The 13,982-nt window shown below is 38.6% G+C and overlaps 1 protein-coding gene across 1 annotated transcript in view; it reads right to left on the reverse strand.

The window, feature by feature from the left end:
• Positions 1-13,982, reverse strand: part of COL19A1 (collagen type XIX alpha 1 chain) — a 488,172-nt gene that overhangs the window by 389,977 nt on the left and 84,213 nt on the right. Inside the window, exons 7-9 of the mRNA XM_042253848.2 lie at positions 8,257-8,337; positions 1,972-2,097; positions 717-752 (exon numbers count right to left, since the gene is read on the reverse strand). Coding sequence (XP_042109782.1) covers positions 717-752; positions 1,972-2,097; positions 8,257-8,337 — 243 coding nt within the window. The remainder of the gene's footprint in view (positions 1-716; positions 753-1,971; positions 2,098-8,256; positions 8,338-13,982) is intronic.

A 13,982-nucleotide genomic window follows, 5' to 3' on the forward strand; every position in this document is an offset into this window, starting at 1 on the left:
TCCTCCAGCACACTCTCTCTCCAGTCTGCAGACTGTTCTCTTAGAGTCCCTGTAATCCTCTACAGGACCTACTGCTTATGGCCTTGTAAGGTCTTCTGTCTCCTTGCAGATGTAAAACTCCTTGCGAACAGGGAACATATCCTATTCTTTCCATTCCCTATAACATCTAGTACTAGGCCTCATGCAGAGAAGGTGTTCAACAAAGGTAAGCTGTTTGAATAAAGTGATGAAAAATCTCCAGGGGAAACCTGTCAGCAAACAGGAGTTTGTCAAGTATCTGAAGAAGAAAATGCTAAAAAAGGGTAAACCCAAGCTAAGAAACAGAATTTCTTGCTTCACAATTTTGCTTGTGGTTTACAGGTACATTTTGAAAGTGAAATCGCTCCAACTCTTTGCTCCTCCATCCGTGGGATTTTCCAGGCAAGAGTACTGGAGTGGGTTGCCATTTTCTTCTCCAGGGGATTTTCTCAACCCAGAGATAGAACCCAGATCTCCTGCATAGCAGGAGAATAGACCAGCCTAATTAGGAAGGCAAAAACAGATTTACATGCTGATACAGTCTTCCATATTTCAATAATCAGCACTTAAATGTATTCAATAGATTTTTACAGAAATGCACATTTGTGTGGGATGCAGAAAAAATCAGATGGAAACAATTTTGAAGTCACCTTTGAGCACTTCCTCTTTCATCCTGACAGCATCCAGTGGGGTCTTACCTGCTCTCCTTTCTGTCCAGGTGAGCCTGCTTCTCCCTGAGCAGAAACGAATTTCGTGTTAACACATATTCTGTCACATTGAAGTAAATACATATAGTTTATAAATCAGCTGACAATAGTAAGACAAAGCTGTGCTCTCCTGGGAGTTGATGCAGACCCCTCTGCAGGGAGTCTCTTCTGCCCTCATCAAAGGCTCACTACCCACCTCTTCCAAACACCTGCCAGCATCATCTCCTGGAGACCTGTCATGGGCTGGGATATGCGCTCTCCTCCATGCCCCCTGTACCTCATATAGCCTTTCTCATTGAGCTCACACTGTAGTACTGGTTGCTAGAGGAAATGTAAGGTTCCTCTAAATTTCTAACTTACCCTCCTCCCCACTCCTTCAGCCAGGACAGGAAGCCCTGAGCTTGAGCATGCAAGAAGTCACAGCACCTCAGACCTCTAGGAGCTAGGGCAAGCTTTCCTACTCTTGGGTACTGGTATAGAGGGAGGCTGTCCAGAGGTCACTCAGCCTACTTCAAGGACAGTTGTCACAATGCCATAAACATCCACAAAAGACATTCGTGTCCCTCAATGGACTCGCGCTTCCTGGCCAGGGAAGGGCAAGCAAAATAAATTCTTTGGGCAACAACAGCCCTTCTGCATTCCCCATACAACTCACAGCAGAGGGGAAATCTGGGTGGGTATTTGGAGTAGTGGACAGATACAGCATCCACAAGACAGAAACACAGCATGTGGAATACCTTTGGGTATGTGTTGAAGGGCAGGCTCTGTGTTTCCCTCAACTTGTGAATTCCCATAAGTGAAAGTGAAGTGCTCAGTTGTGTCTGACTCTTTGCGACCCCATGGACTCTAGCCTACCAGGCTCCTCCATCTATAGGATTTTCCAGGCAAGAGTACTGGAGTGGTTGCCATTTTCTTCTCCAGAATTTCCATGACTGAAGCCTATTCCTGGCGTGTGTTTCATCCTCATACATAACTTGTCATACAAGTGGTTCCTCCCTTTATTTTCTTTTCATTCTACTTCCCACCCAGGAAAGAAGGTCAGGTGGCCTCGGAACTATCCAGATTGAAATCCAGGGAATCCTAAACCCAAGCCTTTCTCTTTAACTCACCCGGGGACTGAGGGGCCCAGGAGCCTGATTCAGCTCTCATTAGAGGGCAAGCTGCATTCTGTGCACCAGGGCCACACATAGGTCTGGCTCACAGTGTGGAGTGGCTTTCCTGTGGGCACAGGTGAAGACGAGCATACCTTGTACGGCATGCACTGGCACTGGTCTGTGAGTTCCTGCTTTGCTGGCAAAAATGTAGACATTCTGCTGGCATGAGCAGGTGCTGGTGATGCTGCAGTACCTCCAAAGCCAGGCTGCTCTGGGCACTGAAATTCAGAAAGAGGCTTTAAGAAACAGAGTCAATTCCTAACACCATGACATTCCCAGCACTGACTCCCACCAAACTAGGCATGGTTGAGTTTACCTGCAAGAACTTCCTTCTAACAACCAAAAGCTCACACCAGTGTGTGAAAGTCCATAATGACTTTGCCCTTTCACTAGCCTCCTAGTATCTATTAAAATGACAACACACTAAAACTGTATTAAAATGCCAGGTTTGGTGAGAAATTCTAAAGCTATTATGTGTGAATTTATGACAAGTACAGCAACATCAAACATTTATAAGAACTGAATTGTTACAGTAAAATGCTTTACACAAAGAACACTGATATATGTGTTCTGGAAACAAATTTAGGAAAAAAGAATGTAATTTGAACTTTTAAAACATTTACTTCAACAAGATGATGATAAAGACCTGTAGAAGTAAAAAATAAACTCTTTTATGCTCTAAGGTGGTATATATTTACTCAAAATATGTATATCTTATTCCATTCCATTGTTCTATAAAGTTATTAAAATCTTCCCTGTAACAAAGTGATGACTTTCATCACTTCTCCACTTGGTTCATAACATGCGGGGCCACATGAAGTAAAATTTGGTTTCAAAGCAATGAACTTTTTTCCTAACAAAAAATAAACCCAGATGGAGCATCTGAAGAAGATAAGTGTTACCTTTCCCCTCAACATCATCTACAAGAGTCCGAATCTACATTCAAGGTTGTAATTCTGAATCTGCAATTTCATGAATTTACAATTTCATATCTCTAAATTCACAGTTTAGGAGGAAGGCTTCACACATTACTGTATATACTACAAGTTATATATGCCTGGGAAAGTATTGTCAGGATACAAAGTTAAAATATTGTCTGTGGTTATTTATGGCTGTGAGATCAGAGTTGATATTTACTTTCTTCTGTGAATGTGGCTATATTTTCCAAATTTTATATAGTAAACATATATTGCTTTTCAAACAAAAAATATTTGAAAAATGGGTAGCATTCTAATGCTTTTGAGCACAGTAAACACTATAAGAAAATAGCTCCCAGAAAAACTATAATTAGTTTCCTGTCTTTATCACTAGTTCTATCAAATTTACTGTCTTCAGATTTAATGATTAGCTATTTAGTGGTTGACATTAAATTTCCAAGTCTATAATCTAAAAATTACATTAGAATTAAATATTCAGGATTATCACTAAAACAGTCCATTTATCTCATATGATTTGATACAGTTTTCCAGCCAAGTCCTGCCCTGTGTCCCATGGGTTCAGTTAAGGTAATTGAGATGCAGTCAAAGCTCACAGTTTTGCTCTGGATAACTGATTCACTACTTTACATTGGGGATTTAAATGACTTTAAAAACATGTCTCAGGCTTCACTATAAAGCTGCCCACACATTTCAAAAAGTGCCAACATGGAACATAAGACATACAAGTAAGATCCCCTTTCTTCATAAAACCTCTGGTTTTCATTTCAGTTAATTAGCCTTCAACATTTTAATAATCTCTCTCATTTATTTTCAACAAATGTTGCTGATTTTCTCTTTCTCTCCTTATTTATTCTTCATTCTCTCTGTCTAGGTCTGTAGTCATGAAACTTGACTGCTTTAGAAAAAGAAAATCTAATTAATAGCAGCAAGGAAATATATTTTTAGATTATCCTGAATAATTTCACTTTTGAAATATGCTATAAAATATTAATAACAGAAAAGATGTCTGAGTTAAAATTACAGGACAAAATTAGATTTTTAAGCAAGTACATTAAAACTTCCTAAGTTCAAATATTAAAAAAATATATAGTTGATGCCAGAATTATAGCAGATGTACTGAATTAGCTTTCCAAAACATACATTTCCATTAAATGTAAATGTAGCATGTTCTATTTCCTGTTTAACATGAATATAATGGATGTGAGTCTGAGTGAACTCTGGGAGTGGGTGATGGACAGGGAGGCCTGGCGTGCTGCGATTCATGGGGTCGCAAAGAGTTAGACACGACTGAGCGACTGAACTGAACTGAATGGTAATGTTGCCCATAAATACTTGTGAGCAGGAAAAGAAGAAGTCTTGTATTATTTTTTCCAAGCTTGGAGATGAATTCATACCTTATTTTCTACTCTTTAAAACTAAATCTGTTTAAAACATGATTTTTTCATGTGTGGGATCATGTCACTGCTTTTAATTATCAAATCATACCATTGAATGCATTACCTATTTCTTTAAACAATTTTCTTATAATTCAAGATGGAGTGATTGCTGGTCAAGAATATAATATTTAGGTACATCAAAACATAATTACATGAAAAATCAGAAAGAGAAATTAAGGAATCAATGCCATTCACCATTGCAACTGAAAGAATAAAATATCTAGAAATAAACCTACCTAAGGAGACAAAAGACTTGTATACAGAAAACTATAAGACACTGATGAAAGAAATCAAAGACAACATAAACAAATGGAGAGATATTCCATGTTCCTGGGTAGGAAGACTCAGTATTGTGAAAATGACTATACTACCAAATGCAATCTACAGATTCAATGCAATACCTATTAAATTACCACTGGTATTTTTCATAGAACTAGAACAACAACAACAAAAAAATCACAATTCATGTGGAAACACAAAAGACCCCAAATAGCCAAAGTAGTCTTGAGAAAGAAGAATGGAGCTGGAGGAATCAACCTTCCTGACTTCAGGTTATACTACAAAACTACAGCCATCAAAAGAGTATGGTACTGGCACAAAAACAGAAAGAAATATAGACCAATGAAACAAGATAGACAACCCAGAGATAAACCCATGATCTATGGGTACCTTATTTTTGACAAAGGAGGCAGGAACATACAATGGGGCAAAGACAGCCTCTTTAATAAGTGGTGCTGGGAAAACTGGACAGCTACATGCAAAAGAATGGAATTATATCACCACTTAACACCATATACAAAGATAAACTCAAAGTGGATTAGAAGACCTAAATGTAAGATCAGAAACTATTAAACTTATAGAGGATAACATAGGCAGAACACTTGATGACATAAATCAAAGCAAGATCTTCTATGATCCACCTCCTAGAGTAATGAAAATAAAAACAAGTGGGACCTAATTAAACTTCAAAGCTTTTGCACAGCAAAGGAAACTACATACAAGGTGAAAAGACAATCTGCAGAATGGGAGAAAATAATAGCAAATGAAACAACTGATAAAGAATTAATTTCCAAAATATACATGCAGCTCATAAACTCAATACCAGAAAAGCAAACAATCCAATCAAAAAGTGGCAAAGGGACCAAAAGAGACATTTCTCCAAAGAAGACATACACATGGCTAACAAACGCATGAAAAGATGTTCAACATCACTCATTATCAGATAAATGCAAATCAAAACTACAATGAGACCTCACACCAGTCAGAATGGCCGTCATCAAAAAGTCTACAGACAATAAATGCTGGAGAGGGTGTGGAGAAAAGGGAACACTCTTGCATTGCTGGTGGGAATGTAAACTGATACAGCCACTATGAAAGATGGTACAGAGACTCCTTACAAAACTAGGAATAAAACCACCATATGACCCAGCAATCCCATTCCTTGGCATATACCCTGAGGAAATAAAAACTGAAAAAGATACACGTACCCCAGTATTCACTGCAGCGCTATTTACAATAGCTAGAACATGGAAGCAACCCAGATGCCCATTGACAAATGAATGGATAAAGAAGCTGTGGTACATATATTCAATGGAATACTACTCAGCCATAAAAAGGAACACATTTGAATCTGTTCTAATGAGGTGGACGAAACTAGAGTCTGTTCTAATGAGGTGAATGAAACAGAGAGAAGTAAGTCAGAAAGAGAAATATAAATATTGTATACTGATGCTTTTGAACTGTGGTGTTGGAGAAGACTCTTGAGAGTTCCGTGGACTGCAAGGAGATCCAGCCAGTCCATCCTAAAGGAGATCAGTCCTGGGTGTTCATTGGAAGGAGTGATGTTAAAGCTGAAACTCCAATAATTTGGCCATCTGATGCAAAGAGCTGACTCATTTGTAAAGACCCTGAAGCGGGAAAAGATTGAGGGCAGGAGGAGAAGGGAATGACAGAGGTTGAGATGGCTGGATGGCATCACCAACTCAATGGACATGGGTTTGGGTGGACTTTGGGGGTTGGTGATGGACAGGGAGGCCTGGTGTGCTGTGCCTCATGGGGTTTCAAAGAGTCAGACACAACTGAATGACTGAACTGAACTGATACTGACACGTGTATATGGAATCTGAAGAGATGGCACTGATGAATTTATTTTCAGGGCATCAGTGGAGAAACAGGCAGAGAACAGACCTATGGACATGGTGGGAAGAGAGAAGGGGAAGGGGAGATGTATAGGGAGAGTAACATAGAAATTTACAAATACGTAAAATGAATAGCCAGTGGGAATCGGCTGTGTGACTCAGGGAACTCAAGTGGGGCTCTGCAACAGGCTGAAGGGTGGGATGGTGAGGGAGATAGGAGGGAGGTCCAGGAGGGAGGGGACATGGGTATACCTATGGCTGATTCTTCTTGATGTATGACAGAAAAACACAAAATTCTGTAAAGCAATTATCCTTCAATTAAAAATTTTTTAAAAAAGAAAATGAAGCAATAATTTAAAAAATCATTACATTACTTTTCAATCAAGGAAAATTATTAGTTTTAAGAGCTCTCATATAAAATAAGCATAATTAATTAAAGAAAACTTTTGGAGAATTCACATCTTCAAGATTTAAATGTGTGGCTCCAGGAAGTCTAGGTATTTCAAGTCTGTATATTGGCATTCTAAATTATCTTTTCAGATATTTATAGACAGATATTTGGCTGGCTTTCATTGAAATGAGAGCCATGAACTAGGTTGAAGATACAATTTATTAAACCATGTTACATAAGCAAAATATACAATTTTTAGAGATTTAGCTATGCTTTGAGTCAGTTGGTCACATTATTATTCTACTACCCAAAGTGAGTGATAAAAGTTTAAAACACTTTTAATTATGAAATTATTAATAAAATTTTATTTTCAATGGTTTAAGTGTGGAACTTCTGGGAAATCTGACACAAAGAATAATATTTTCATGTTTTGCTTTTACTTTTTATATGTTCTTTCTGTTAAAGACTTGTTAGAATTAATCCCTTTCAAACCACAGTCAAGAAACAATGTTTTGACCCCTTTTACAAGCAAAGCACTAGGAATCATAAAAGAAGCATACAAAAGTATAATCCCGTCAATGAATTTAAAAGGTAGTTGAATAAACTAAAAACAAATACAAGTATATCTAATTATATAAGGTGCACACGTGGCCATTGCAAGTAGAGATACCTCAAGTACTGAATTGAGTACTTTTTGAATGAAAGGTTCGTACAAGAAAGCAATAGTTGTAGAGTTAGGTGGAGGATGTTAAGAATTAGAGGCTAAGAAACTGAATGTATAACTTGTGAACAGACAGTGACCAAAGGCTTGGACAGTGGGATGAGTCAGGGATGAGAGGGCAGGGAATGCGCCTTATTCATGTTAGCTAGCCTTGTCCCTTAGCACAATGCCCAAAAGATCAATGCTTTCGAATAACAGATGCTCAGTGGAAGAATGTAAATGAATCTACAAAGCAGTGATTTGGAGACTTATTCTGGTTGTACTGGGAATGGGAAAGGCTGGTGGCATGAGAGTGTAACAGTCTAGGCACGAAGTAAAGGCAGAAACAGGAGCAGGGGAAGATGCACTGGAAAAAATCTCTCACAAAGGAAAACTGCCCAGAATGGGTGGCAGGCTAGAAGAGAGAAGTGAGTAAGAATAACATGATCACAGATGTAAAACCCCTATAACTGGAGAACGATGATCCTTCCGTCAGAACATGTCAGAACATGGTTTAGGAATAAAGGCATGGATGGATTCTCTTTTACTCATGTTGGGTCCAAAGTAAGGCCATATCATTCCTGAAGTTTGAGATAAAACACTGGGATTAAAATGGTGGCCAAACATGATGGGAAGGCCTCAAGACGGGTCTCTGGCTCGGAACTATTTGCTTAACTGGTTTTAACAGCACACATTCTGGGCTGCTCTACCCGTGACTCTACAGCCCAGGCAACTGGCCTTCTATGGTCTTCACACACCAGAAAATGCACTTACCTTAATGTCTGATATCTCGCAACATGTTTCTTGGGCTATGAAGTTCCAGTTACAGTAGACCTGAAGTTGGTGAAGTTCAATCTATTAAAAAATTAGTAATAAGACATATCATTAATGTTGTTTGAAAATCACATTCGGGCATTTGAGAATGATGTTAGCTGGAAAGAAAAAAATAAGTTAATACGAATAAATCACTGGAAGATATTTTGGGTTTTATTTTATTTAGGATTCATGATTTTATGGACCATTTGAGAAACAGTAATGGACCCAGTTTTTGAGACAGATCTATATGTAAAGAAAATCACTTAATAAGAGCAATTGCAACTCTTTGCTCCTTGTTTCAAACCATGAAAAAAGAAGTATTTAATTAGAGACAATGCACTACAATAAAGTATGCTCACAAAGTGAGGAATATTTCAAAGTAAAAATATTCTGGAGAAAAAGTAAATAAAAGGTATGAGCTCATGATGGAAAAGCCTTTATCTGTAGTTCCAGACCTCCAACTTGAGAGACTAAAGCAGATGCTCACTTCCCAGTGTAGGGAAAAAATGGTATTTAGTTTTATCTATTTTTCATGGATTCTGTTTAATACCTATGGGTTTTATGTTATATGGCATACTCCTGACCAAGACTCATAATCTTTTTGCAAAAATAATTGATTCTTCTCTTTGCTCAGCAAATTCACATTTGTTGGCATTTGGAAATTAAAAGTAGTTTCAGGAAAGTGCAATCATTCCTGTAAAGGCAAGGTCAAATAACCACATCGGAGAAAGCGAATGGTACAGACTATTGACAAAATTTCAATATGATAGATGGGCAGAGGCACTGTTTTAAATTAGTCTATGGTTTCAAATTTAATAATTTATTAATAATTAATCATATGATGATTTGACATGTAATAAAGGCCATAAACAACCTCTTCCCTCCTTGCCTTCTCTTCCTCCTCCCCATCTTTCTCTTTCTCTCCTCTCTTCCCCCTCTTTCTCTGTATCCTAATGTAACAGAGGAAGATTATGTATTTCTTTGAGATCATTATTTTCTACAGTGAGACCCAACTGTAATAACATAACAGCTAATTCTATGATAGCAGAAAGCAAATATCTGTGGTTAGCTCTGAATCTCTACCCCAACACCAAAAAAGCAAGAAAGGAGGAAAAAAGCCATAACTACTCTCTACACTGAAATGAACAGAATCATTTCAGCTCATAAAAAGCATTAAGAATGCCAGACATCTTTCAGCTTCATGAGCAGCTTGAGATTTGCAGCCAATGCAAAATTCTGAGATGAAATGAAAAATGAAACGTAATGATTTCTTCTCTATAACTTTTCCCAAGGTTATTGAAGTAAGCTTTTATTTATAAAGTTTAAATACACTGTCTTGCATAGTCTAATGAAACATCAGGCAATAATATACCCATTATATACAATGAAGAATGAGGAGACTCCCATTAATATTTTCCTTAACTAAAACTAATTTATCATCAACACTTTTGCCCGAATAGTCAATAAATACTGAAATTCTATTATGTATCATCCACTGTTCTAGAGCCTTCACATGAGTTATTTTACTTAACTGAAGATAGATGACCAATTTTTCATGGATTAGAACCTAATAAAGTACCTATGACACTGAAACTACAATCATACTAGTTTAATTGTGCTTTTTTTAATTCATTAGTTACTTTAGAATCCTTCATTGACACAGTGCTTTAGAATAAGAATACACTGACTCAGTCACAAGGAATTCTAAAACATACTTTTTTTTTTAAATCAGTTATGTCACCTATTTCTCTACACAAAAGCACATGGGTAGTACCCGTGCAATAAAATGCAATCACTAGAAGTTTTTTTTATCAATAAACTACATTCTGAATAAACAAAACATTTTCACATTACAACAGATCTTATAAATCACAGAGTTTGTATGGAGACGATAAAAAAAATTAGTTCACTTACAGTTTTAGTAGGATTAACAATCTTTGAAAAATAAAATTTATTTTACTTGTCCAACTTAAATAGTGAATATCTCTTTTAAAAGCTCCATCATTGTGATAATGGCTTAATATTATTCTTAAGTGAACTAAGATTCACTTAAGATTCACTAAGATTCACTTATGGTTTATGAACACTAAACCATAAAACCATTGTAAAACTACAATATTCACACTGTGTCTTTTTATCAGGACACACAGAGATATTCTTTAGTCTCAGATTGTTCCCTTAAGTAAGAAGTTAATGAAACACGGGACACAATACTCAATCTCCAGAGCAGAGGTCTGAGCCAGAAACCACTCTTGCAATAACTTGTTCTCTCTCATTGCAGCCTCTCCCTTAAAGGCTAGGCATTTATATCCTAATCCTAAAGCTCTTTGGTTCCCGCAGTTACCTACTTTTCCCTCACTAGCCATCAGGAAATCAGATTCCACTCAACAGCAGTGTTTCCAGCAAGAGCAACCATCACTCCCTACTACTGTCCTCAGAATTCCCTGAGGATCATTTCCTATCTATCTACACTGCTCCCACTGCTGGAAGTCATGTCTCAGGTTTAGCTGCCGAGACCACTTCCTCCTCTGACTTTGAAGAGGTCTGCCTAGGACTGTTGTCATTCAGTTCAGTTCAGTTCAGTTGCTCAGTCATGTCCAACTCGTTGCAACTCCATGTCCCACAGCACGCCAGTCCTCCCTGTGCATCACCAACTCCCAGAGTTTACCCAAACCCATGTCCATTGAGTCGGTGATGCCATCCAACCATCTCACCCTCTGTCATCCCCTTCTCCTCTTGTCCTCAATCTTTCCCAGCATCAGGATCTTTTCAACTGAGTCAGCTTTTCGCATCATGTGGTCAAAGTATTGGAGTTTCAGCTTCAAGATCACTCCTTCCAATGAACGCCCAGGACTGATCTCCTTTAGGATGGACTGGTTGGAACTCCTTGCAGTCAAAGAGCTTCTCAAGAGTCTTTCTCAACACCACAGTTCACAAGCATCAATTCTTTGGGGCTCAGCTTTCTTTACAGTCCAACCCTCACATCGATACATGACTACTGGAAAAACCATAGCCTTGACTAGGCGGACCTTTGTTGACAAAGTAATGTCTCTGCTTTTGAATATGCTGTCTAGGTTGGTCATAACTTTGCTTCCAAGGAGTAAGCGTCCTTTAATTTCATGGCTTCAGTTACCATATAAAGTGATTTTAGAGCCCAGAAAAATATACACAGCCACTATATAAAATATAAAATTAAAATATAAAAATATAAACAGCCACTGTTTCCCCATCTATTTGCCATGAAGTGATGGGACTGGACACCATGATCTTAGTTTTCTGAATGTTGAGTTTTAAGCCAACTTTTTCACTCTCCTCTTTCACTTTCATCAAAAGGCTCTTTAGTTCTTCTTCACTTTCTACCATAAGGGTGGTGTCATCTGCATATCTGAGGTTATTGATATTTCTCCTGGCAATCTTGATTCCAGCTTGTGTTTCCTCCAGTCCAGCGTTTCTCATGATGTACTCTGCATATAAGTTAAATAAGCAGGGTGACAATATACAGCCTTGACATACTCCTTTTCCTATTTGGAACCAGTCTGTTGTTCCATGTCCAGTTCTAACTGTTGCTTCCTGACTTGCATACAGATTTCTTTGGAGGCAGGTCAGGTGGTCTGTATTCCCATCTCTTTCAAAATTTCCCACAGTTTATTGTGATACACAAGTCAAAGTCTTTGGCACAGTCAATAAAGCAGAAATAGATGTTTTTCTGGAACTCTCTTGCTTTTTCCATGATCCAGCAGATGTTGGCAATTTTATCTCTGGTTCCTATGCCTTTTCTAAAACCAGCTTGAACATCTGGAAGTTGATGGTTCACGTATTGCTGAAGCCTGACTTGGAGGATTTTGAGCATTACTTTACTAGCGTGTGAGATGAGTGAAGTTCTGCAGTAGTTTGAGCATTCTTTGGCATTGCCTTTCTTTGGGATTGGAATGAAAATTGACCTTTTCCAATCCTGTGACCACTGCTGAGTTTTCCAAATTTGCTGACACATTGAGTGCAGCACTTTCACAGCATTATCTTTCAGGATTTGAAATAGCTCAACTGGAATTCCATCACCTCCACTAGCTTTGTTCGTAGTGATACTTCCTAAGGCCCACTTGACCACATTCCAGGATGTCTGGCTCTAGGTGAGTGTGAGTGATCACACCATCATGATTAACTGGATCATGAAGCTCTTTTTTCTACAGTTCTTCTGCGTATTCTTGCCACCTCTTCTTAATATCTTCTGCTTCTATTAGGTCCATACCATATCTGTCCTTTATTGAGCCTTTTTTTACAGGAAATGTTCCCTTGGTATCTCTAATTTTCTTGAAGAGATATCTAGTCTTTCCCATTCTATTGTTTTCCTCTATTTCTTTCCATTGATCGCTGAGGAAGGCTTTTTTCTCTCTCCTTGCTATTCTTTGGAACTCTGTATTCAAATGGGTATATCTTTCCTTTTTTCCTGTGCTTTTCACTTCCCTTCTTTTCACAGCTATTTGTAAGGCTTCCTTAGACAGCCATTTTGCTTTTTTGCATTTCTTTTTCTTGGGGATGGTCTTGATTCCTGTCTCCTGTACAATGTCACGAATCCCTGTCCGTAGTTCATCAGCCACTCTATCAGATCTAGTCCCTTAAATCTATTTCTCACTTCCACTGTATAGTCATAAGGGATTTGATTTAGGTCATACCTGAATGGTCTAGTGGTTTTCCCTACTCTTCAATTTGAGTGTGAATTTGGCAATAAGGAGTTCATGATCTGAGCCACAGTCAGCTCCTGTGCTTGTTTTTTGCTGACTGTATAGAGCTTCTCCATCTTTGGCTGAAAAGAATATAATCAATCTGATTTTGGTGTTGACCATAACAGTCAATTAATACTGTGATTACTATTGGCAGCCACCATTTACTGATATAGACTTATTCCATCTTTACTGATACAGACTTACTTTAAGACCTTTGAGAGAGGAGTGGTAGGCTTTGTTGTTGTTGTTGTTCAGTCTTTTATGCCAGGATTGAACAGCGTGTGTTGTGCTGTGCTGTGCTTAGTTGCTCACTCATGTCTGACTCCCTGTGATCCCATGCACTACAGCCCGCCAGCTCCTCTGTCCATAGGATTCTCCAGGCAAGAATACTGGAGTGGGTTGCCATGCCCTCCTCCAGGGGATCTTCCCAACCCAGAGATCAAATCCAGGTATCCTGCTTTGCAGGAGAATTCTTTACTATCTGAGCCACCAGGAAAGCCCATTGAGTGTCATGTCAGGCCCTAAATAAATAAATAAATAAATAAATATACAAAGAACTGATCAGTTCAGTTCAGTTCAGTCGCTCAGTCGTGTCTGACTCTTTGCAACCCCATGAATCACAGCACGCCAGGCCTCCCTGTCCCTCACCAACTCCCGAAGTTCACTCAGATTCACGTCCATCGAGTCGGTGATGCCATCCAGCCATCTCATCCTCTGTTGTCCCCTTCTCCTCCTGCCCCCAATCCCTCCCAGTATCAGAGTCTTTTCCAATGAGTCAACTCTTCACGTGAGGTGCCGAAGTACTGGAGTTTCAGCTTTAGCATCATTCCTTCCAAAGAAATCCCAGGGTTGATCTCCTTGCAGTCCAAGGGACTCTCAAGAGTCTTCTCCAACAACACAGTTCAAAAGCATCAATTCTTCGGTGCTCAGCCTTCTTCACAGTCCAACTCTCACATCCATACA

The sequence above is a fragment of the Ovis aries genome, chromosome 9, assembly GCF_016772045.2.
Source record: "Ovis aries strain OAR_USU_Benz2616 breed Rambouillet chromosome 9, ARS-UI_Ramb_v3.0, whole genome shotgun sequence".
In the NCBI taxonomy this organism is placed as follows: Eukaryota; Metazoa; Chordata; class Mammalia; order Artiodactyla; family Bovidae; genus Ovis; species Ovis aries.